Source organism: Erithacus rubecula (assembly GCF_903797595.1).
Source record: "Erithacus rubecula genome assembly, chromosome: 6".
In the NCBI taxonomy this organism is placed as follows: Eukaryota; Metazoa; Chordata; class Aves; order Passeriformes; family Muscicapidae; genus Erithacus; species Erithacus rubecula.
In genome coordinates, this window is record NC_136688.1 from 27588863 (window position 1) to 27615217 (window position 26355).

General features: G+C 45.1%; 1 protein-coding gene across 10 annotated transcripts in view; it reads left to right on the plus strand.

The window, feature by feature from the left end:
• Nucleotides 1–26355, plus strand: part of SLC8A3 (solute carrier family 8 member A3) — a 129829-nt gene that overhangs the window by 33144 nt on the left and 70330 nt on the right. For all 10 annotated transcript variants that reach the window (XM_079309841.1, XM_079309839.1, XM_079309844.1 and 7 more), the window contains one exon: nucleotides 10816–12627. In XM_079309841.1, the coding sequence (XP_079165967.1) occupies nucleotides 10862–12627 (1766 nt within the window). In that variant the 5' untranslated portion in view covers nucleotides 10816–10861. The remainder of the gene's footprint in view (nucleotides 1–10815; nucleotides 12628–26355) is intronic.

The following is a 26355-nucleotide window of genomic DNA, read 5'->3' on the forward strand; positions in this document are numbered from 1 at the left end:
GGAACCAGGGCAGGATGGAGAGCAATACAGTTGTATGGAGGAAGTAGGAAGATGCCCCCCAGCTGCTGTGTGTGATGTGAGTTGTGAAGAAGAAATAGATGAAGTTTTCCTTTTGGAGGTTTCTGTTTAGGAAATGCTGCCAAAGTTCCTAAGGCATCTCTTTCAATAGAGTAAGCTGGCTCTGCTGACTTGGGCTCACTGGACCTATGCTGATTTACACCAGAGAAAATATGGTCCTAAGTACTCTGTCTCTCCTCTCTCTTGCCAGCCCTCCTCTGATGGTATGCAAATTGACTAGGCAGGAAAGATAGTTCTAATTTTTAAGATGACTTTGTATAAAAACAGGCTTTTGAAGAGGAGGGTCAAAGGGAGGAAGCTGGTGAAAGTAAGTGCTCTGAATACCAGGAGAATGCTATTTCTTTACTTTGGAGATAAACAGCAGTATGATTATTATAAATGTTGCTAGAAAATTATTCTGATACACAGTGTCCTGCATACAGTTTTCAAATGTTCTGTGCTGGTATCTAAGTTAAGACTTGCTGACTTCTGAGAAATAGGAGAGTATCATTGCAGGCATGTTTGAAATGACAGTCGCATCCTTTTCAAACAAAGAGCTTTGTTGTAGGCACTGCCCCCAAGCTGGCAAAGGCATATAGGTAAACTTGATTTTTTTGAATCTTCTTAATGGACTGAGTCATGTATTTACCTGGCTTAGCCCTGTAATATCTGAGTATAGAATCTGACTAATGCTCTTGGTAGAAATCAAGAAATAAACTCGTCTTTCTTTGGAGAAAACAGCAGTAGTCTCTCATGGTCTGATTTTTTGCAGGAATTTTAAATTGTGTTTAGGTGTCCAGTGGAAAATCTGTGATTTCAGTGGGTTCCAAGTGTCCAAATGTGTTGAAAGAAGCTGTTCCATTAAGCTTCTAACCACCCTTTGAAATTTGGTCCTTTGCAACTCCTTTGGGGGCATATTTGAGGCACACTGAGACCATGGATGAGGCAGAGGAGGAAACTGGTGAGGCTGTAATGGTGAGAAAGAAGATGTGGGTATTGAGGGTGTCTAGCTCCAGACAATATTTCAGATTACCTGCCCTTGGCAGGACAGAGCAGGGCAGCCAGCCAGCCAGGGCAGACCTGCAGTTGGAACACAGGCTGAAAGGAAAAAGGTGAATCAACCTGCCTGGTACTTCTTTAGTGAAGAACAAATTTCTGCCTGTCTTTGCTGTAGAGATCAGAGTGGCATATGGCTTTATAGAGCCCTCAGGGAAAGCCCTTGGAGGGTGGGGAGAGAAGGAATGGAGGTGGGGCAGCAGATAGCCTGGAGACTGCTGCCACTTACTGTAATTGCTGTAGCAGCTCGGCTTCCACTGTTTGTTGTCCATGTCATCTCTGCAATTACCATATGGTAAATATGACTTGAGTCTCTAGCAAATAACAGAGCTAGTATTAAAAGAGAATCTGTAAACAGCTAGTGCATAAATGAACAAAGAGCAATAAACAGCCTGGACTTATGAAGAATGAATTAATCATGGTGCATGCGAGGGCTTATTTTTTTAAAGCAATTGCAGAATTAGCAGCTGAAAAATCACCAAAGGATTAAGATATCAAAATTGTCAATAAGAGAGATGTGGGCATATATATGAAGGGCGAGGGTGCTGTGTGGAATCTTCCTTGATAACTGTATTCAAATTGGGTAAATTTACAGGTTTTGGCACCTCCCAAGTGAAGTGGGAGGTATTTTGAGGATAACCCATAGCTCAGTGCGTTTTTCATGCCTCCTGCTGTGCTCAGATCTGCAGAAGCAGTGGGCGTGTTACAGTGTATTTCCCTCCTCTCAGCTGGAGCCCTTGAGTTTCGGTGGGAGCTCTGGAGATCTCTGCTTTCCTTGGCACACGCATTCAGCACCGCGCTCCCCGCGCCAGCCCCACTGCGCTGGGGGCGCAGCAAACAGCTGGAGAGATCTTAAAAACTGAGCGACACGGCGGGTTCCTGGATGTCAGGCTTGATTTAACCTTTGTAACAGGCCAGTTTGGTGCAAACCTGCCCAGCAGAGCTGAGAGGCGAGTTTTTCCTGCTTTCCTGCTCCAAAGAGGGCAGCTCTGCTGCTGGGTTTGGTGGGGGCAGGCACTGAGCTCTGCTCTCCCAGATATCCGTCTGCTTCTGAGTGCCTCCAAGATGGAGAATCAAGAGGAGATGAAGATAAATGATTAAAGGGCAGTCTGGGCTAATTTATAAAGATTAAAATAAATTTGTGTGCTTTGGCCAAAGAAAAGCTGCGGAGGAGAACAGCTATTTACAAGTATCTGAAGCATGTAAATCTCAGACAGGGAGGAGAATGGTTGAGAGTGCTCCAAGGACACAATAATGAGAACTAGCAGCATAAATTTTCTTAATTTCATCCTAAATATAAGGAAGACGGCTAAAGCCTCCAAGATAAATTACATTATGGTGGTGCCTCTATGGGAAGTTGTAGGAATGCCATCACTTGGATAATTTAAAACTCAGTTGGACAAAGTACTAGGAAATAATGGTCACAAGGGTAACAATACAGTGGAAGTCCCTGAGGCATGGGACCAGGTGACTCTTCTGTCTCTGGTCTGGGTAACTCTGAAATAAGTGAAATCTGTGCTAATTAGGCTGAGGGATTTTCCTGTCTAACGTGACAAACAACAACCACTTGTTTTTGCTGCAGCAGTAAAGATGCTTTCTGAAGTGTAGCCTTCTTCTCCTCTCTCCTCCCAGTTTTCTGCCCAGTCTCCCAACTTTCCCATTTGCTGCTTCTGCCTTCATTCACTTTTAAAATATTTTCTTTCTTAGTGAGCCAGGAATGGGCAGGCCCTTCTGAACAGACTTGTGGAGGGCTTATTTCTCTCATGTGTGATGTGGCATTTTTGGTAAAAACTGGGGTTTCTTTCTGCATATAGACAAAATAGTCATAAATTTTGTTTATATTTTTCCTTGAAGGAAAAATAAATGAACAGGGGACAGTGTGTGTCCCTGCTCCTGGGATTGCCACTCAGCATGGCTTGCTGGTGACTATCCCAAGAGCCTGAGAGCAGGCAGGGAAGGGCTCCCTGCCTCCCTACTTGCTGCACCAAATCCAGCACACCATGCTTTGTTTTGTTTGCCTCAAATAGGTGTTTTCTGTCAGAAAACTTTTGTTTTTCCTGACTAAGTCTGGATCTAAGATGAGATATGGCTACAACACCTCTTCTCTCCTTATGTACCATTTAGCTCGCCTCTGTGTGCAAATAACTACGGGCTCTGCGGCACAAATGCACTGTTGACAACAAATCCTAGAGTCTTTAATTGTAACAGTTGCAGATCTGTCACCAGAATGCTAAGAAATGTCAGAGTTGCTGCTGTCATCTGTAGGATGCTGTGAGTCACCAGGTGATAAGTTGCACTCTGATGGTGGCACCTGAACCAGCAGTATAATATGTCTATGGAGCAGGAGCAGTAAATAACACACCCTGTGTGCTGCCACAGGCAGTACATAAAATGTCTTTCACTGACAAGAAATTTTCCTCACACTGCTGAAATGTTTTTCCCCTTCCCCTACTGCTTCCCCAATGGTCTTCACTACTCCTTATAAAGCAGCAAGGCAGTGTGATGAAAACCATTGCCTCGAAGGCTGCAGCAGAGCCAGTGCCTGGTGCAACCCCATGTGCTGTGGGTTTTCCACGTTGTCTCCTTAAGCTACAGTCCATGGAAGAGGCAGGGGGACCCCTGAGTGGGGGACCAAGTAACTCCATTTCCCTCCTAGTCCTAAAGAGGAAGATTTTCAGAATTTTCACTGAACCTTTCACATCATGAGCGTAAGTCCACAGAATGTGGCTGAACCTGCCCTCTCAGTTTGGGGCCATTCATGCTGGGAAGAATGGGGTGTTCACCTGCCCTGGGATACAAGCACCTAAGGGCTTTAACTGTATTTAGAAACTCCTCTAAATGCATTGAAAAGACTGATCCTTGAAGATCTGCCTCTAAATGTGCAATGGAGGCTTCCCAGTGACTTCTGAAAGGTCACGACTTTTTGCCAAATGCACTTGTGGCTGTCACCAAGGCACTGCAGTGAGCTCCAGGTGCAGTTTGTACCCAGGATGAGCTTGCTCAGGGTCCCTGTGCCCTAACACCAGGATGTGGTGGTCACAAGCAGGCCTGGACCCCACAGCTGTTACTCTCTTACTGTGTGGGTGACTGAGTATGGGCACAGGTTGACCAGAGAGGTTATGTTGGAATATCCTCAAATGTATTTTTGAATATGTTTTGAATGTACTCAAAAGCCAGCTGTATGTGGTCCTGGGCAACTGGCTCTAGTAGCCCTATTTGAGCCAGGGGGTTGAACTAGATGGCCTCCAGAGATCCCTGCTACCTCCTGTGTGAACTGCCTGCTTGGAAGTCCTGGAAAAACAACAGTGAGATTGTGTAATATTAATGAAAAGAAAAAAACCTTCATCTATATCTGAGCAGATAATACTGCCTTTTAAGCAGGAGGGTACCCACTACTAATCTGTATGTCAGCCTAAATACTAGGTTTTGGTTTTGAATGTAAAAAAGGTTGTGGTTCTAGGGAAGAAACGAGTTACTCTTGCTGTCTCTCAGGCTGAGGAATCTCAGACATGGATGTGTATGGGGAGCAGAAGAGCAGACACAGCCTGGCTCAGGAAGCTGCACTACCCCAGGCCATGGATAAGGATGGCTCTTAAAGTGTGGCTGTGGCTGCCCACAGGAGGTTTTCTGCAGTGTCTGCCACCTCCTATACATCTGTGTACAGAGCACAAACTGCAGCTCTGCTGTCCATATACCTGTGTATCCTGTACAGATGTTTTTCAGGTCAGGTGTGAGCAAGGAAATAAAATGCCTGTCCAGTAAAGTGCAGTCAGTGGGGTATTGGAAAGGGACAATTAAGTACAGGCATCTTTATGGGTTATCTATTTATGCCCCTGCTTTTCCAGGAGCATCATGGATACTAAAATAGAGAAAAACAGTATGGACTGGTTCCCGAGGGTGAGTTGAGTGTTTGGAGGTTGCTCCTAGCTGTACAGAGACTTGTGCTCTGCTTAGGCAAGCTCCTGGGATCACCAAAGGTAACTGGATCTCATCACTGGAGCATTTCTATAAGGAATTAGTGGACTTGAGTTCTTATGTCAATTAACACCCATTTACCATGCTAGAATGGTGGGTACTGCTCAAATCTGTACAGATACCAACTTGTAAATATTAAAGACTTGGTAAGAGAGCTGGTAGCTTTTTTTATGGTAGCTTTTTTTGCACTGTCTTGAGCAAAAAGAAAGGCTGCTTTTGTCACATACCGAGGGAATTAATCCATAGGCAGCTAATTCTGGGCTTTGGCATGTTTACTGTGAAGTGCAAAGCAACAAGCACCCACAGCTCTCTGCCATAATTTTTCCATCGAGCCAAACTGTGGGGATCTGTCATGGCCAGACATGAGTGATGGTGCTGTTTTCCTCATAAAACCTAGCTGGTGCAGTAGTATAGGGGTAAACTACCTATTTGCTGTGTCATAACCTGTGTAAAGTCGGCTTGGGCTCCTCGGCTGTGCTCATTTCAGACAGGCTGGCATGTGCCATCAGTCTGACAGTTTAAGGCCTGGTCTGTGTTGGAAATTTGTACTTGTCAGAAAGAATGGCTATGGTTACACTGCTGTGGCTTTTGGATTGCAGGGAAATCTTAACTTGCATTCTAGATACTACTCTTGTAGTGATGAGCAAAGGGCTCAGTAACATTTCAATGGAGACAATTGAAAAATAGGCTTTGTTTTGTATTAAATATTTTCCTGTGCTTTTATTTTGGAGGAGGGAGGACCGTGCATTAGGTATAATACCTCCTCTGCAAAAACTCAGTTATTTGTGTTCTTTGGCAGAAAGGCTATAATTTCAATTTTTGCTCATGGTTATAAAAAACCCTGTGCATTCAATCAAAAAGCTCTTATGTGCTTTGGAACTGAGGAATGTGAGGCCATGTTATTAAGCTGAGCCTTCCTTCTGTCTGGCCCAGCTCTGGAGCGGGGCTGTGAGATGATGCTGATAGCAGTGCTGTATCTGCTCAGTGCTGGGACAGATGCCTGCCAAGGGCACCCTGAGCCGTCTCTGCCTGGCCCCAGCGCAGCACCAGGGCCTCAGTGAGGCTCCCCCCAGGCTGAGATCTAATCAGCTGCCTTTCCTGGCTAGTCTGGAGTCTGGGAGAGAGGATGTATGGCCACAGATGTACTCCCATGTCTCGTTTCTTTGGGAGGTGGGAGGAAGAGGGGAAGGAGAGGGAGGTGCCGGAAGACTTAATCTTATCTGCAGGTCAAATCCAAAGGTTTTTGTGATGGTTTAAGGGGCATTTTGCTTAAATAAGAAATTAATAGGGACTTAGGGGGTTGCCTTTGGTTTTGTATTTAATGAGCAGTGATGTTAGGAACTTGGCATGCAGAGGTTACATATTATCAGCCATTGCTATGTTATGTTGCCTCTTGATTTTATTTCTTGTAAATGCTTCCTTCAGAAAATATCCTTACCTTTGGAGTTATGTGAGAAGTTGTATACAAAAAGCTAAATTATAAGGGATCAGTATATCCTTGCCAGCTTTATGGCAAATACAAATCCACAGCAAACCATTAGTCTTCTGAAACTCAGCTATTATAAAATATCATAGAATTGTCTATTAGAACCATAAAGTGGTTTGCATTGGGAGGAACCTTAATTGTGACAAGCACGGACTTGTCATAGTCCTACCCTCTGGACTGTCTTCAGAAGTATTTCAAGACTCATCTTTTTATTTACGGGTTCTATTCATGCATTTATAGATGATGTGGCCATTGTCAACTCTTTTGCTAAAATAACTATTATGTGTCTTCCCAGAGCCTTGCTGTTGAATGTTTGCTCATCCTGATGTGGTGATGCTCAAAGCACTTTGTGTCTCTTTTGCAGTGAGTGCTTTGAACTTACCCTACCAGACAGGGGACACTTTCTGGTTCCGTCACTGCCAATGCCCTCATTTGTGTGTATCCAGTTTGGAAGCAGTAGCAAGGCAGAGATTTGTGGGAGAACAATGTCTGATAGCAGAGAGCCAGTGGAAATTACGATCCTTGTGATCAGCCAGTATCAACTAACTTCCTGCTGTTCTGAAGCCTTGTGCAGTTTGCATCCCATAGGGGCAGGCAGTGACAGTGCTGGAATGTCACCTCTCTGTGCCACATGTGGATGTGTTTTATGGCACTGGTGTCAGAGGGGTGACACCATGACACCCCCTGAGTGCCTGGGAGTCACTCAGGATTGTGCTGCCAGCCCACCTGGCAGGCCAAGAGTTCCCTTCCACTGGTTTTTGACTGAGTTTAGTAGCTATATCTGAGGGAGAACTTGCACCTTGTGTAAGCAGCCCTGTTAATCTGGAGATAGAGAGTGAGTTTTACCTCTTCTGTCCTCTGTTGCCTGAGTGTCAAACTGTTACCTCAATGTTTTCTTAAGATAACTTTAAAAATTTAATGCTTTTTTTTCTGTTATAGAGCATTTTTGCAGCAGTTCTCAATAGGGGGGTAGCCATAAGAATGCTTCACTGTGTTTTTCAGATTGTTTAGGTTACTGTTTTTCATGTTAATGAACATATATTAAGATCTTATTAGACAGCATGGCTGTGAGCAAAGTTCCTGTTGATCCCACTGGGAAATTTTATCTGTGACAAAGAATTGCAGGATCAGGTCATTATCGTTTCATTTCAGAAAAATTATTGTGACCTCCACTTGATGTCAAAGCAAATGAAAATCAGTGAAGAAAAATGTTCCCAAATTCTGAGATTTTAGTCTGCAATATATAGCCTGAGTTTGGAGATCCTAATACATAAACAGAGGCTACCCTGGTAGAGATTGTCTTTGAGATAACATACTATTAGTTTGATAAATAATAGTAAAATTACCCTCTGCTTAAAATCAAATTAAAAATTTAAGCAGAACTGGCAGGGTCCTGGAGTGTGTCAAGGAATGCCTAGTAATAGAAACCATCATGGCATTACAGAAAGTAGACAGTGTTAATTACAGAAGTTGTTTGTCCCACAGAGAAGGAGGTTGGTGGTAGCAGTGATTTATTTCAGAGGGCATTTAGTCATTGCAGTATTCCTAGACAAGGCTCTGAATTTAAGTGATACTTAGACTCCTAAATAACTTCTCAAACCAAATTTAGGTGCTTGAGTCACGTATATGTTTTTGAAATTACTCCTGTCTTTCTGTCAGCCATTTCTACATGGCTGATCTTGGAAGGCACAGCACCTACTGCATGTGGCACAGTTAAGTGGGAGCTGGGAGCTGAAAGTGTCAAGAGGTTGGTGGATACCTGCCAGCAGCTGCAGTGTGGAAAAGGATGATCCAATGTGCCTGGGGTGTTTTTGGAGCTGCTGTGCTCGTGCAGCTGGTCTCTGTGTGCACCTTGTGTCAGAGGCACCTGGAATGTGTCATCTTTGCTGGCATGTGCACACATCTACCTTGCAGCCCAGAGATCCTGGGCTTGCAGCTCACAGTCACCCTGCAATGTTCACTGGCCCTTTCTCAGGGGCTGCCCAACAGCCTGCAGCCAGAAATCTGGGCAATTACTGTGCAGAGAGGGCAGGAGGACAAAATGGGAGCACCAGACTGAATCTGAGTCGTGTTTGCTGGGCAGTTCAGTCCCTGTGACCCTGAGCTGTGCAGGCAGTGAGCGTTTTAGTGAGATTTCATGGCTGGGGCTCTGACAGTCCTCACTGGGCTGAGGTCCCTCTCATCCCTGGGAGCTCTATCAGGCACCAGGGCTGTGGGAGACAGCAGGGATAGATAAGTAGGCATTGCAGTGGGAAGGTATATAGGGCAACATGGGAGAATCTCACTCTTCTGAATTAGTCCACATAGCATGAAGAACTGTATTGTTTTTTAATATCAAGGGTGTCAGATATGGATTTGTGATCCTGATACTGCATAATCAATTCTCTCCCCTCTGCTGTGCTTTGTCAGGAACAGTTTTGTTCATTTGCAGTCCGTGTTCATGCTTTCCTTCCTGTTTTGCTGTCTTTATAGATTTTTATCTGAAAGTTGAAAATGTTTTTTGTTGATATTGGGAAGATTGCGCCTGCTTTTGGAAATAGGCGAGCGACACAACATGATGATAAAATAGCCATTTGAGATGCATTTATTACTGCTGATAACACAATAATGTTGTCTGGAATATTTGCAGTTCAGAGAGGGGGGTGGATCTCCTCAAGTGTTCAGGAGCCAGTTCATCTCTTTGAACTGCTGTCAGCTGAAGTTCAGGCATCTTGCTCTAAACCATCTGACTGGGCACCCTCTTGAAACAGCAGAGAGAGGTGTGAAGGGACATAATCCTTTCTGGAGATGTAGGTCTTGAATATGTGTTTTGTGTCAGCACTGGGTGGGACAGGAAGGATTGTTCCCTTGAAATGAGTGTCTCTTTCTTCTGACTACAAAAGCAGCCTGAAAGGCTTTGTTTGACTTGCTGCCCAAGATTTGGGTAGTTACAGTAGGGGAAATGAATCCCAAGCCTGCTCATTTGGCAGTACAAACCTCAATGAAAGTTAGTGGGAGTTAAGGCTTTTGAACCTTCCAAGTGCTGTAGATAATGCCACTATTAAGTTTGATGTTTCCTGTGAGATACTTGCCGGTGTCTGGACTCACAAATGTGATTTGTCAGTTAAGCCTGAGATCAAATTCTTCCAGAGGCCTATTATGAAGGAAGGAGAATAGTGTGATCCATGATAATGTGAAGTGTTCAGAATCCAATTTTAAGTGGTGCAAGCCCTACAGCAATGTAGTCTGTAAGTAATAGAAGGTATTATTGGGCAGTGATATGCCAAAACTATGTGCTACATCGATCAGTTCCATTGTTTTTGTATGGTATTTTAGGTTAGAGATTACTTTCATTTTAGAAGATATTTGAAAATACATCAATCTCTTAGGGATCCAGAGGGAATGTTGGTGGGTACATACATTTTGCTCTGTCTTCTGAGTTTTATGAGCTCAACTTTTCCTAAATGTGGCATTTTTGTAGGTTTCTGAGATAATTTAAAAGCATGATTATTGGTGTAAAATGTGACTGTCCAGATGGCAAAGGAGAGGTTAGTGATAAATGGCCTTTGGCACTTTGCCAAGCATGAGTCTTCTGCCCTATTTCTGAGTTGATATCTTCACCTTCTAACATGGATGCCCTGTGCATCAGGAGCTTGGGGAAGCCTTAGGACCCTTCTGCAGACTCACAGCCTATTAGGAGGGGCTCTTTGTGGGGATGATTTGGCCACTAAGGTACTCCATGATTTATAACTGAATTGCATCCTACAAATGGACTTCATTTGGAGATTGCTCACTGGCCTTAAATGGTACTTTTTGTGTTGCTAGAGACTGCATGCCTTGTTTTATTCCCTGGGTTCTGAGGCAGGAGGCTCCTTAGGTTTGACAGCTTGTGCTGAGTTGAAGTGCTGTGTGCTGGGGATCACCATGGCATCTCTAGATGAGTGGCAGCTGAGCACTCAGTTCTCCTGTTGCATATGCTGTAGGTCAGGAACGAGCTATTATGTGTGTGTGTATATATATATACATGCACACACTTTTCCTCTGAATTACTTTTCTAGCAATTGATCTTCATCTGCAAGGCATGTAAATGCTGCAGTTTGGTAGAGTCCCTGCTAAATACCTTCTTCAAAGTGGCAGAGAGACAACCCATACATCTGTGCCATGCATCTCCAGTGGTGAGATACTGAAGTGCATTTGGGTAAAATTTGCATCTTCCTTCTCTCTCATGCTTCCCTACCCCCTCTCTGTTTTGTTCGTTTCAGGTTCTCGGCCTTTTTGGATCTGCACAGTGGAAGTTGCATCTTGTGTATGGCGTGGTTAAGCTTGCAGCCTGTCACCTCGGCCTTCCTCCATTTTGGGCTGGTTACTTTTGTGCTGTTTTTGCATGGTTTGCAGGTGGATGCTGGCCTGACGGGAGACTCAACCAGTACAGTACAAAACAGCTCGTGTTCAGGATCTTTTGACTGCAAGGAGGGTGTTATCCTGCCAATATGGTACCCAGAAAACCCATCCCTTGGGGACAAAATTGCCCGTGTTATCGTGTACTTTGTAGCGCTGATCTACATGTTCCTTGGAGTCTCCATCATTGCAGATCGTTTCATGGCATCTATAGAGGTCATTACATCACAGGAGAAAGAAATAACAATTAAGAAACCCAATGGAGAGACCACAACGACCACCATTCGGATTTGGAATGAAACTGTTTCCAACTTGACGCTCATGGCTCTGGGCTCCTCTGCTCCTGAGATCCTCCTGTCCCTAATAGAAGTGTGTGGGCACGGATTCATAGCTGGAGACCTGGGGCCATCTACAATTGTTGGCAGTGCTGCTTTCAATATGTTTATCATCATTGCCATCTGTGTCTATGTGATCCCTGACGGTGAAACCAGGAAGATAAAACACCTGAGGGTTTTCTTTGTCACAGCTGCATGGAGTATCTTTGCTTACATCTGGCTGTACATGATCCTTGCTGTCTTCTCCCCAGGTGTGGTTCAGGTTTGGGAAGGCCTGCTCACACTTTTCTTCTTTCCACTTTGTGTCGTTCTGGCTTGGATAGCGGATAGACGTCTGCTTTTCTATAAGTATATGCACAAAAAGTACCGTACTGATAAGCACAGGGGCATTATCATAGAATCAGAAGGTGATCACCCTAAGGGAATTGAGATGGATGGCAAGATGATGAACTCTCACTTCCTGGATGGGAACTTAGTGACTGTGGAGGGGAAGGAGGTAGACGAATCTCGCAAAGAGATGATCCGCATCCTAAAGGACCTGAAGCAAAAGCACCCAGAAAAGGACTTGGACCAGCTGGTGGAGATGGCCAACTACTACGCCTTGTCTCATCAGCAGAAGAGCAGAGCCTTTTATCGCATTCAGGCAACCAGAATGATGACGGGAGCTGGCAATATTCTGAAGAAGCACGCAGCTGAGCAAGCCAAGAGAACCACTAGCTTGCATGAGGTACGGCCAGAGGAACCTGAGGAATTCATCTCCAAAATTTATTTTGACCCATGCTCCTACCAATGTCTTGAGAACTGTGGTGCCGTTCTCCTGACAGTGGTACGGAAAGGAGGGGACATGTCCAAGACCATCTATGTGGACTATAAAACAGAGGATGGCTCTGCCAATGCTGGTGCTGACTATGAGTTCACAGAGGGGACTGTTGTCTTGAAATCTGGGGAGACCCAGAAGGAGTTCTCGGTGGGGATCATCGATGATGACATATTTGAGGAAGATGAGCATTTCTTTGTGCGGCTCAGTAACCTCCGTGTGGTGGAGAGTGAGGAACCTCCAGAGCTCAGTAACTCCCCGTACCCAAAGGCCATATTGGCTTCTCCTTGTGTGGCCACAGTGACTATCCTGGATGATGACCACGCTGGCATTTTCACATTTGAGTGTGACATTATACATGTCAGTGAGAGCATTGGTGTGATGGAGGTCAAAGTCCTAAGGACATCAGGAGCGCGGGGCACAGTCATAGTGCCGTTTAGGACAGTAGAAGGGACAGCAAAAGGAGGTGGAGAAGACTTTGAAGACACCTACGGGGAGCTGGAGTTCAAGAATGATGAAACTGTGTAAGTACCCCATTCATTTCTGTTCTCAGGTCTAGTTATGGTGTTTAACCCCACATTTTGAGTCCATTACAGGTGAATGCAGACAAGGGACAGGCTCCTTTCTTCAGCTTTCCATCAGTTTCCCTGCTTACCTCTTTCAGGCAAGAGCCGACAGCAGGATTTAAGAGCTCAAAGCTCTTGTCCCTTCCCTCTTGGGAATGACAAATTGAGGCTTAGAAATACTGGGGACCAGGGGATAGGAAGAAAATATATCATTGTCTGAGGTCCTGTACTAAAGCTAAGGGTTAATGGAGAGTTAAGGTAGAGAGAGAAGGAAAAAGATGAGGTTTTACTTGGCTGGGCAAATACAAGAAAGCCTCTTTTTGAACACCAAACACAGGGAACAAAAGAGTTTGTTACAATCCCTAGATTAAAGGTTCATAACAATTATTCCCAGGCATGTGAGAGCTGCTCAGTAGTCCTGGGGTTTTATTTTCACAGGAGCAATACTTCATACCTGTGTCCCTAGGCTTGCCTGTGCAACTGGCAGGTCTATGTGGCAGCTAATTCACAGCACAGGCACAGCTGCAAAGCCATTCTGATGGACCTGAAATCCCTGCAGCCTTTATGACTCTACGGTCTACCCATATTCCCTACATCACCTTCCCTATGATCTCTGTACGTCTGTGCATTTGCTACCTGTGGTTTTTCCCCTTATAAAATACTGTGGCAAATGGCAATAATGGTCTAAAGCATTGCAGATCACAGCTTGCCCCTGTGGCTCTGTGACCCAGTGTTTTCATACAGAATGAAGAAGGAAGCAGCACCCATCCTATTAATTCAGCTTTTTTTATTGCATACTAAGTAGCTGATGCTAAGCTAGGAAGTAATAAAGACCAGATAGGCAGTAATGTCTAATTGCTCCAAGTACCTGTTGTTAGCATTAGTGAGGAATGAGAAAAACTCCTTAGCTGAGTAGGGAGGACAGAGGTGTGAGTCTGGTGCTAAAACTCCCAGAGTACTAAGTGCATAGTTCCTTTTGTTAAAACCTTATTACTTCACCTATCACAGGAAGAATTGTGCAGGCTTGCATCTGACATCAGAGAAAGGAAATATTTGTACCAAGCCTCCCAATACTGTGTCCAGAAGGACGTTAATGTATTAAATTCTATGAAGTAGAGATGTCTCAATTTGATAGGACCTTCTGTCTTAGCCCACTAAACCATTTAATCCAGCTAATATCCACAATCTCGATGCTTGATTATAAGTCTGTGCTCTTCCTATTAAAGGAAGAGAAGCTCCTGTTGGCTGGCTTCAGCCACTGTCAGAGCTGGAAGGGGATCAGCTGTCCTAATCTGGCCTTTTTGGGAAGATGGGCCATGCAGGCCAGTCTCCTTAACTGGGCCACAAGCTGATTTCTATGGAGAAAGTGAAGAATGCTGGGTTTGGGGTTACAGTCTCCTGTGAGCAGGCTACCTAAAATATGATGGGTGCTACTTTGCTTCAACCAGGTCGTGAAGCAAAGGGACTTTCCTTGCTTGAAGACCCATCAGTGAAAGGCCAGCAGATTTGGGGTACCAGAGATGAGCTTATACTCCCTTTCTGTCATGAGATTTCTTTTGTCTTTGAAAAATGAGACAGAAGGTCAGAGCATATCTGTATAGTTACTTCTCTTGGGTTAAAACTAATCATTTTCAGCAGCACCAGACTATAACAAAAAAAAAAAAAAAAAAAAAAAAAAGCAGTCCAGAAAACATGTGTAGGTTGCTTAACACTGTAGGTTTTGACCTAGCAATGGCCTAGAACATAGACAAGACATTTGCAGTGTATTTAAAATGGTGGCCACACCTGATGCATTAATGAAACTTTCACTTCTGCAACAGAAGTCTGCTGGGAACAAAGCCCACTAGCCACAGTGGCCATGGAGATCATGTGGCTAGCACATTTTAATTTCTTTTGGAGCTAGAATTAATGTAGTGGTTCAACATATCATTTAATCAAATTAATAAGCACAGGAAGGAGAGAGTTCTTATGAGCCAGCACATATCTTTATTCACTGTCTATTTACTCTTTATTTATACCTCCAGGAATTACAGGGATGAAATCTTAGTCTGGAAATGTGAAGGTGATTTTCAGTTATCAGTTTTTTGCCTTTAAATTCAGTGAACACAGGTCAGTTGCTGAATTTTGCTAGCTCCTCTCTGAGGTGCAGATTGTAGCAGCTGTAGAAAGCAGCAGTAGGTGGGTTTAATATTTTCTTCCTTCTCTGCTTTCTAAATCTGAATGCAGAAAAATAATTTTGAGTAAATATGTAGGCTGCAAACAAATTTGAAGTGCCTTAGATCTGAATTTATGGCTTCAGACCCATAATGCTGCTGTTCCAACAAACAGTTTGCTCAGCCCAGTTTGGGAAGATGGGTGCATAGGGTGTTTGGTACAGTTTTGCTGGCCCAGAGGGCTGTGTATGTGTCACAGAATTGAGTCACAGTACAAGGCTGTCTGAAGACACTGGGTCACTGAGTAGCCATAGCATTGTCTGGATAAATATTTGAGTTTCTGCCTCTTAGATGCCTTGCCACTGAGGGGGATCCACCACGAGGTACTGGCATCCCCTCACACTGAAGGGAGAACCAAGAGTCCACCAAGCCCAGTGCAGAATAGAGGACAGCAGGGAGACTGAGATGATCAGTAGGCAATACAAAGGGAGTCAGCAGTGAGAAATTATTGTTCTTCCCACTTCAGCCTGCAGTTTAGATACTTGCCCAGGAAAAGTGGAACTTGGGCTCTAGTTTCCATGCTGGTGTAAAACTCCTACACCAGAATGCCCACCTCACTGCCTTAACCTTCTCAGTCTTCTAATGGAGTCACTTTGATAAGACTTGTTGCCTCATGGAGGAGAGAAATTATTTAACAGCATCTTGCAAATATGCAAGACAGTGCTATTCATGTATGCTGAGGATCTGCAGAATTGCAGCCACAAAGAAGCACTGATCTGTGTAAACTGAAGGAGAGCAGAGCTTCAGTTCATGCTCTCAGCTTTTTCTCCATCACATGAGTTGAAAAGCTTGCTCTTGCATTGTGCAGCAGCAGGCAATCTGTAAGCAGTTTGGAGGTTGGCCTCCTGAAGTGTAGCAATGGCTAAATTAATCAGAGGGGCACTGGATTACACAGCATCCCTGACATCAAACTGTAGGAGAGGCACTGCCACCAACCAGATCCCAAGGGCCAAGGATAAGCACTTTACCTGGAAACTCATGGAGAGCAGGTCTTCACTTAGATATACCAAGATAAAATAAACTGTCTCAGGGCTGGTTTTGAGAGGCTTTCCCTAAAATATATGGGACTAAAAAAAGCTGAGTTGATGTGAGCTTTACAGAACAAGAGGGAAATGGGTCCTGCCAGCGGGTCTTGCTTATTGCCTCTGTGATTCTTTCTAGACTAACACAGTCAAAGTTTCCTTACTCACTTCTGGGTGGGAGCACAAGAGAAAGCAGGCTGAGATGAAGGGGGATGAAACAATGAAAAAATATTGCTGAAATATGGTCCTATGCAGAGTGTGTATGTGTATGCGTGTGTTTGAGTGTTGGATAGTAGTGAATCAAGCCATACAATCTTGAATGCTGTCATCTGTTGAGAAAAGAATTGATCAAGTCCCAAATATTTGATTATGCTGCCTCCTTTTCAATACATTTGTTATTTCTGAACTCCTGGCTCAGTGAAGGCCAGATGTAAGCAGCTGAAGTGGAATCTTAGCTCTCTTGTTGACTAAAAGGATCCATCAAATCAAAAGCTGGGTTTTTTTTGGTTTTTTGGCAAGATGACTGAATACTTTTCTTTTAAATGATTTTTTAAGGAAATAAATGTTAGGTTCTTGAAGGTATGAAAATGTAGAAGAATGATTGACCCTGCTGCTTTATCATGTCTAAGCAATATAGAAATCATTAAGAGCCAGAAGCAAAAAGTGAATTGAGTTTTTTTAAGGATTTTCTTTTTACATTAGAAAGAAAACTCCTATGAAGTCATTAAATTTAATTTAAATTTTCTGTTTAAATTTGTTTCTCCTGTTTAAAACTGTTCAAATTCATATGGAAGTTTGTCTATGTCTTGTTTTAATGCACAAGTTACCAATAGCTAGTTGATATGCCAACTAGACAATGAGGTTTTGCTGTGGCCCTGCCACTTACAGCAGCTGTACCAGCTTAAGGATTAGGCCAAGAGATCTACTTTGGTAGGTGTCTTTGTTGCTTGCTAAGTTACTTGCAGGACCTGCTGACTAGTAGAATTACAGCTATTTACCCTGAGCCTTCACAGTGTTGCCTGTGGCCAGGAAGGAGCTGGTTATTGAGAGGTGCTGTGGTATTTAACTAGTGTTCAATGGGAGCTGCAAAGCCTCTTCACAAAGTCAGCCTGGCTTGGAAACACATGGAAACCTGGAGTCCCTTATCTGTGTGTGTGTTAGGCAGAGCACTTAATATCAGAAGGGCTGTCTGCCCCTTTATATAGAGACTGCTGCTGTGCAAGTTGAGCATTGTCTCTCCTTGTCTGCTTCCCCCAGAGATCCCCCAGGCTGCTGTGTGCATGGCTGTGTCTGCTCTGTGGGGTCACTGTGAGCCTGGGGCTGTCCCCACCATGTGCTTAGTCTGGTGGTGCTGGTCTTCCAGAGGGCTGCCATGGCACTGTGCAGTGAAAACCATCCTCCTCTTGGAGTTCAGACACTCTCTGGCAGGGGGCTGATGAAATGTTGTTTCTGTGTGCATGTGGTGCCTAAAGGTGGTCCTATCTGGATCCAGGTCCCGTTGGTGCTGTCCCCAAGGCTGCTGGGTGACACTTGCCCCAGGGCAGACAGCCCATGCTGGTGCTGCTGCCCTCTCTCCTGTGTGTTGTGCCACCCTGGTTTGGTAGGAAGGTCAGTACCCCTTCCCTCTGCTTTTCCCCTCCTGTCCACCAGTGCTTGGACACAGAGACCTGGGCCCTAGCCCCTTGGTGGCTGTTGGCTTCCCCCAGCAGATCTGGTGAAGGTGGGAGTGGAGAAAAGGGAGCAGTGGTTTTCTGGTTGAAGGATGTCACACTGAGGTGTAGCATCATTAACTGGCCTTCCTTCTTGCCATGCAGCACTTGAGGAAACTATCAACTTAATGTTTTAATTTGATCACCTACACAGTCATGGTTGTGTCATTTTGAGGGGAATGCTATTATTGATACTTAGCTCTTTTGCTTGATGTTTCATCAGTAGATCTCATAGCACTTTGCAGAGGAGATTGAGAGACAAAAAATCCCAATTTTGCAGATGTGGAAAAAATACAGAAAAAGTGACTTCTCTTCCTTCTGGATTATCCAGCAGATCAAAGGCAAAGGCATGAATAAAAACTGATCTCCCTGAACTGCTGACCTGTGCTCTACCAGAGAAGGTCTGTGTACATCAAGCTTTTAGTTTCCCATTACTCAGGACCACATTGAATTTTTGCAGCTTCACTGACCTCTCTCGAGCCATTGACAGTCAGGATGGTACAGGTGTAGGCAGTAACTGGAATATCTCACTATTCACCCAAGCTGACAACAGGAGCTGCAGTTTCGGATGTTCATTTTCCTAAATTAAATTTTGGCTACATGATATGGAGGTCTGCTGCATCAGCAGACTTTGCTTTATTTATATCAGCTGTGATGACTCCATTTAATGACCAAGGTAATAAAAAAATCATTTTGGTACTTTAGTCTGAAATCTTGTTCAATAGTTCTCATACACATGCAATGATCCTAAGGCTCTGGGTTCTGAGAAGACAGCCTTCAAAAAATTAATACTTATTAGTGGGACTCCAGGCAATGATAATTTGTTGTGTGAGGCTGATGTTTTCCTTCACTCAGGAGGAAATACTTCCTTCCCATTAGAGATTGAATCCTCTAAACTTTTTCTAGTTTATCTCTATTAGTGGGTAAGCACCTTCTGTCTTTCTTTTCCTGCTTCTTAAGTTAGAAGTTCTTGATCCTTATTTTAATTCACATTTAGGGAAAACAGTAGCAGCTGTCTTCCAGTTAAGGAAACTTGCCCCCACTATTTTGCCAGTGATGAAAGGCTGTTGTGTTTGCTTTTTGCTGTGAAATTCTCCTGTCAGTTTTCTTAGCAGTATCTAATTTAACTGAATTCCTTTACATCCATACACAGATGCTTTAATTTCTGCTACAGTCCATCCCACTGTGAGGTGCAGGTGACGTGAGCTGCAGGGGATTAGTGTAAGGTGTCAGGGAACTGTTTCTGGAGTGTCTGTAAAACCAGCCTGCAGAAATGTGAGACCTTGACACCACACTGGGAAGAAGAGAAGCCCTGAGCTGACCTTTACCTTCCCAGATAGCCCTGTTGGCAGGTGTCAGGGGGATATACTTGCCCTCTGCCCATGAAGGACAAACAACATCCTGTGTCAGGGACAGTGATATTCCTAATGAGGGCAAGCACAGGGAAATTCACCCTGACAAATGACACAACCAAGTTTACTGTGATTTTGCCAGTTTAACTCACACTGACTCACGCCTCACTGAGTGGAGCACCTTTGCAAAATGAGTAACTTGTAGAGGTCATGCCCTTTAGACATAGGCTAGAGGCACAGGTTGTATTTATTTCCACATGCAAGGAAGAAGAAAGCAGTCTTCTTATATTCAGGGGATAAGAAGAAATGCTGATGGTGAGCTTGATGAACCATGTATCATCCATTCATACATGCTGGGATTTTTTTTGAAAGCCAACAATGAAAATGCTATGTACAGCATCATTATAAAAGTGTCTGTGACTTCTAACAAATCAGAGTGCCAGTAAAGTTTGTGTTAAGTATGGGCTTATCCTTCTGTAAATGAGATGAAGAGAACACAGTCTAAAGTATCCCCACCCAAAGGTCCTTCAACATGTTTTTTATGTGATTAAAGAGAAGCAGCTCAAACTGGTGCAAGATGGCAGCTGTTTAAAATAAGAGCTGATTTACCTGTTGCTAGCAGTGTGATTTGGTTTTTATTTACCTCATGAAAAAAGGTGATTAAAGAATTCCTATGCTAGCTGATTGAAGCACCAGGGACCAAGTTCATCCTCCATTAACTTCAGTGAAAACAGCAGATTAAAGCCAGGAGGAATGTGGACTTGTACATATTTACAGCTGTCCTAGCAGATGGGCTGTTGACAGATGAGGCCCCTCAAATCTCTGCCTGGGTGCCAGCAGCTATTGCTGTGAGCATTTCAGCTGAAGTCAGTCCTGGTGTTGGGCAGGCACTGGCTGCTTCCTGGGCTGGACCCTTTAGATAGATTTTGCTGGAAGTCTGAATATCAGATAGGACCAGCTCTTCCTGCCAGGGTTCGCAGGAGCTGTCCTTAGGAGGCCAGCAGAGACAGCTGCTGAGGTGCCACAGAGCCTGAGCAGCTTCATGTGGAGCATGGTGCAGCCCCAGAGCTGGACTGCAGACCAGGACTTGATGCTCTACTCCACAGGAGCAAAAGCCATGGCTCTGTTATCCTGCTCCTTCTGGTGGATGGTGGAACATCTCCCTTGGTGTTTCCAGTGTTGGGGAAGAGGGAGATGACTTCTCCCTCCCCTTCCACCTCTCCGAAGAGTTTCCAGGAGTGGTTGCTCCTGCCTGTGCTGTGGCTGTTTGGCTGAGTGTGTTGCTGATGGTTCTTCTCCTGCCGTACCACTTTAGTGCTCTATGTAAAAGTATATTGTTAAAGTGAAATGGGTTAGGAATTATCATTTGTGCCTCTGTTTTTCTTTCCATGAGATCAGCAAGCCAAATGTGTCCTACCCTCAGAAAATTACCCACTGGAGCTCTGTGCTGCTTCACTTTCATCCCTTAAAGAGTGTGATAAAATGATCAATATTTAATGTAGAATTTTTGCTCCACTTATCTGTGCTTTACCTGTGCTCCCTCCTGGGTTGGTCTCTCCTTTACCTCATCTGCTTGAGGATTTTGATTTAATACTGCTATCTCCATTTCCCTCACTAAAGACAATTAGATCACAATGTTGTTTAGAAGGGATGTGCCAGCACCAGTGTATTGGTTTGCAAGATATCAAAAGCTCTGTTTTCTAAGACATTGGAAATGGCTACTTTTGGGGTGGGTTGTGGTGGGCTTTGGTAGCTTACAGTAGTTTCTCATTGTGTGGTGGAGCTGGGGAGAGGGAACATGTGAATTGGCAGTTTTTCCCAGATGTGTCCTGTTAGCTGGCTCCACAAGAAGTGGGCAGAACTCTGCTCACTGTGCTTCTGAACTATTCAGACTCTGTATGAGCAATAACTGCTTGCCTAGAAGCTGGGCTCCCAGGGTTTCATCAGCTGTATCCTGCAAACCAGTGCCTGAAGGCTGTGGCAGGGTGGAGGAGCCTGATTACTGCTGGTGTGAGAGGCTGCAGCACTGGGAAAGCCTGAGGAGCCGAGCACACTGTCTCAGTGGCAACCACGGTGCCTGTCCTATTGGAAAGTCTTAATTTTCTATGATTAGCAAATTCTTGACATAATTGTCTTTGTTGCTCTTTTTTGTGGCCTGGGAGCTGGAGCAGAGCTAGACATGGTCTGTGGGAGTCAGAGCTGATGGCAGCTTCAGTCGGTCATTAGACTCTGTGGTGGGCAGCTGGTGCTGACTTTCCCTTGAGGTACTTGAAAAAAAAAAGGCCTGATTAACCATCCTTTATATGATATGGGGAAGCAAAAAACCAGCATAACAGATGTGACATCTCCTCTGGCTTGACAGTAAGTTGTAGACAGCAGTGGCAGAGCAGGAGAGAAGTGCAGAGTGGTTTCCTTGGAGCACAGTGCCCGGGGAGAGGGTAAGGAGCAAAGAATCTGCTGCCTGTAGTGCTGGGAGAGCACTGGGAAGTGGCAGGTGGGTTTTTTCCACTCTAAGCTCTGTGGGGAGTAGTAGATCCCCCTCTGTGTTCCTGTGCTGTGCTTGTGGCCATCCAGGAGCTGGAGGAGGTGAGGTGCCATGGTGCAGAGACAGCAGGGCAGCTGGGTTTGCAAGAAAGATCTGGTTCACAAGGGAAAAACTGCAAGAGTCCAGACTAAAATGGAGAGCAAAATCTAGGGGTGAAATAGGCCACTGGCTTTGGGTGCCCAGTAAATGGAAGCATGGCCAGCTTCAGGGGAAACAGCTGCTTTGTGCTGGGGTCACTGTGCCTGTCTCTGAGGGACCAGGGAGGTCATTCACAGCTCTGGGGAATTTGAAGGAAGGACAAATGGATGAGCAGGCTGAGGGAGGACCCTTCTCAGTGTGTGCTGTATTGACTGGAGCCCCTGGGACAAGGCAAATGCCTTTGGAGACAGCTTCTTGGGATCTTCTCCAAGAAGGCTGAGATTCCCTTGTACATGTAGCTTGATGTGTCATACCTCATGTGGCACCATATTTCCTGTCCCCACTCTGGGAATGGAGCCCAGCAGCTACCTGGGCAGGGAATGGTGACTGCCATTGACAAGGGATTTCTCTCTTGTGGTGTAGGGCTGACCTGGTGGCAGACAGAGGAGTTTCTCAGGGCTGTGAGGCTGTGGAGGAGAGTAACAAGTATGCAACATCAACAAACTTCTGCTAAGGGTACCTTTCTTCCAATTTGATGGGGGAGATGATTTTTTCAAGTGAGTTGCTGTATAAGGTAATGGCCTGCTCCCTGGAGAGAGCATCTAATGGAATGAAAGGGTATCTCTATCTTGTTTTGGGCAGTGAGAGCTTCCTCGAACTGCTGCCCAGAATACTTGTGAGACACCCTATAATTCAATTAGAAGTACCCTCCAGGGAGCATATAATTATATCATATCTATGAAACATAATGACAGCCCCCTCATATCACATGGTGAGCAACTGTCTGCTGCTGCCCAGAACCTTTCACCGGTAAGGAACTAATCTGCTTAGCACAGATTGAACTCGGTGGTGCACAGTGCTTACCCAAATGCTTCTGAAGGGAATCCCTGCCAGCAGAATAAACCTGTTAGCAGCATGTGAGCATCACTGCACCCGCATTGCTCTTCCCAACCTTCAGGCCACTCCAGGCAGGCTGCTCACCTCCACCTTTGCCATCTTCTCTAAAGCTTTCTTGGGAATTTTTAAAGATTGGGGAGGGTTTTTTTATGCCTTTAAATTTGTCTTTTTGCACCTTATTGTGTAGTAATAGCCAGTGATATAGAGTGTGCTGCAGGGATTGTGGTCCATAATAATAGGCAGTACTACCTTTCTGCTGATAGTTTGTAAGATTTTAATACGAGTTGGGATGTTCTGTGAAGAGGAGCAATTGTACTGCCAGTTGAAATGCAGACTCCCTGGTGTGAAGCACAGCATTGCAGCATCTGAAAGGGTTTTAGACTAGAAGTAAGGAACACTGACCACTGTGTAGAGGACTTCCATGAATACTGTAATTCCAATTAACTCTCACAAGAGGCATCAGCTTCAATCAACCTGCAGCAAACTGTAGAGGGTGAGCAGGGTGGGGTGTTGGTGTGACTTTCGAGTACCTAAAGAAATCATGTGGAGGAATTTCCTGACCCAGAGTAGATGTCAGCTGGGAAACAGTGTTGTCTGCCTTGTGATTGAAGAATACCCCTAGTGCAGAGAGGGCTGATGATGCTCTGCCAAGATTGGGCTGCCCCCAGTCCTGCTGTAGTTCAGCAGCCTCAGTGGCTCTCACAGAAAGTTCACCCACCCATGTGAGCAAACTCACCAACCTGTCACAGGATTGTGGTTGCTGTAGGTACTGTTGAGTTGCTGTCTGTCAGCCTCAGAGTGTCTTTTTGCCCTCATATCCCAGAGCTCTGAGTGAGCTGGACACCTCTGGAATATGAGACAAGGACCTTTGAGAGATGATGGAGACAGTGGATGAGCAAGGTTTCCTCCCATTGGGAAGCAGGAGAACATAATGCTGAACTTGGAGACACTGGATCTGAGTCCCACTGTGTGTTCTTGACTGGTGTTTTGGGGGTGAATCACCAAAGGTGGAGCTGAGTTTTGTTTAGATGGCACTAGGGTGCAGAAACCAGACAGTTTCTTCATCAGGAGCACAGACTGCTGCAAAAACCACAGGCTTCATTCCTACATGGGCAGCAGGCACTGGGGACAAAGCCTCCCTGCAGTGGCCTGCCCAGGGTCGCCCCTGAGGTGCTTCTGTTGCCAGATGGGGCACACTGATCTCTGTGGGAGCATTGGTGGGCCTTGTGGCATGCTGTGGCACTGCTGACCCTGGTTCCCACAGCCTCTCCAAGGAGCCCACTTACATCTGAATGTCAGCTATTGCTGCAAGGCTCCTGCAGGGATGTAGTGTCTCACCAGAGCCCTGCCATTTAAAGCAGCAACCTCATGCTAACCCCTTAGCAGCTGTGAATATGTTTCTGCCTTTTTGCAACACTTGGGCTCACCATTTATTCCCTCCTTTCACATGCATGTCACGGTTTTTGTGCACAGAAGGTGATGCCGCTGTTGGCTCGTGCTGCCTGTGCTGACCCAATAAGAGCTTGTTGGCAGGCTCTGGTAAGCACTCTGAGAACTGTGGAGCCTGAAGTCTCACCCATAAAGGTGGCAGGGTCCCCCAGCCTGTTTGTTAGCTGATGTCAGGGTGTGTGATGTGGGCACGTGCCCATCTCAACCTGTGCTATAAGCTCTTATTCACTCAGTCCTTTCAACAGGGACTGTTTGGGTACTTCAGCAACTTTAAATAGCTTTTAGCCTTGACTAAACTGAGCACCTACAAGAAAAAGCTCTTTTACAGTGAAAGACAACAGCTGTGAGGGGATATATGCTAGATTGTGCTCTTTCTGTCTGCAGAAGGTGACTGGGAACAGTCAGCATTGAATTTACTATAGCAGATCAAGCCTGAGTAACCTGATGGCTTTCTGTGGTGAGATGCCTGAGATGGTGGCTGTGGAGGGAGCAGTGGGTAACATTTATCTTTGCTTTTGGTTTTTGGTATGTTCTCCTATAGTGTGATTATAGCCAGACTGGGAAGATACAGCCTTGATAGGTGATACAACATGGATTAACAGGCTGTCTGGTCTATCAGACTGTAAAGGTGGTAGCCAGTGCTGTGAGGTTTAATGGGGAGCCAGCCTAAGAACTGAACAGTTCACATCCTAATCCATGCCAGGGGTGATAGGGTACCATTCAGCCCTGTCCTGGTGAGCCCATTTGCATTGTGGTCCAAGGGGAATGTTGGTGTGCTGCAGTGTGGGTTGCTGGCCAAAGGGACCTTGGTGTACAGCAGAAAGGGACCAGTGGGCCTTGGGAAACTGGGAGAGAGAAATGCAGATCTTGGGTCATTGTCCTGGTGCAGGCTGGGGGCTGCCTGGCTGGGAATGGCTGTGCAGGGAAGGAGCTGTGCTGCAGGGAGAAACTGCTTGGCTCATGCAGTTTAAAGCAAATCAAGATTGAAGCAGTGCATTGATTTATCAGCAACATATAATTAACCAGCAATCAGTGGACTATATTAGAAGGATCAATATCTGCAAAACAGGGAGAAACCACAGTGCTGGACACCTGTGCAGTGCTGGTGTTCAGCTACAGATTTCCAGGAGTCCTCCTGTAACTGACTCCCAGCAATTAGGCTCACACACAGTTATGTGTCTCCCTGTGTTCCTGTCCCAGGATGTTCTCCCCTGGATGGGGAATGTTCAGGCAAAGCTGGTGAGCTGGAATTTCCCACCCAATGCACATTTTGTGATTTATTCTCCCATCTGAAGTAGGTGAGTGCTCTTAGATGCTTCTGAATAGCTGGTGACTAGGTATGTATCAGAGCTGGGGAGAGAGCAGTTCTGCAGTAGAGCTTATATCCCAGTCTGGCAAGTGTCCTTCTTGCTGAACCTCTGGGCAGTGTTAGATAGTGTCCCTTTGCATGACACATGTATTATGTACTCACCACGTGTTTGTCCATCTGCCCAGGTGTACACAGCCACTGTTGGCTGCTGGAACTAGCTGAGGACATGCAGCAGCATCCTCTCCTGGTCATCTGTAGCTTTGACCTTCAGGTCTAAATTTGGAGTGTCTATCACACATTGAAATTGTGGGGCAGAAATAAGTTCTCCTTGTCTAGGCCCTGTGTGAAACTGGCTGGAGACCAGAGTGGTGACCCCAGAGTAAGTTTCTCTTCCAGACACTGGTGGTGTAATAGAATTGGCAGAAAGGGATAAAAAGCAGGAGAAGCTTTCCAGAAATAATAGTCAAAAAAAGGGCTAAAGACAAGGAGGGAAGAAGCACCATCTTCTTGGTATCTCAGATAATGTGTATTTCATGTGAAGTACACAACAGCCAGCCTGGCTGTCTTTGAATCCTGATGTCTGGTTGAATTTTTTTTTTCTCCTGTTAACATTCAATTTTAAATTGAGTAGTCCTCTGAGGGCCCGAGCTCAAGCATCTCAAATGTAGTAGAAAGACTCCTACAGTTAGAGAGGGTGGAGGGAGTTGCATTAACCATCTCTGCGCTGGTATTTGCTGTTTTGTTGGCAAGTTACTTCCATGTCATTTAGACTTGAGTGGTTGGAAAAGCACAAACCATGCAGTCATAACAGCTTATTTAAAGTTTCCTTTCTCAGGCAGTCCAGGTGTCCCTAGATGGCTGTGTGCCATGAGGACATGTCAGTAAATAGCCATGAAATTGGGCTATTTACATGAGATTTTAACCAAGGTCTGCCAGGACTGGAGTGCAAGTAGGAGCTGAAATATTTAAGTCCCCTATGGAGTGGAAGGACTTTATTTTCCTAGCTGAAATGGTATGAAAATTCCACAGGACCAGAGAGCATTCTGTGAAAT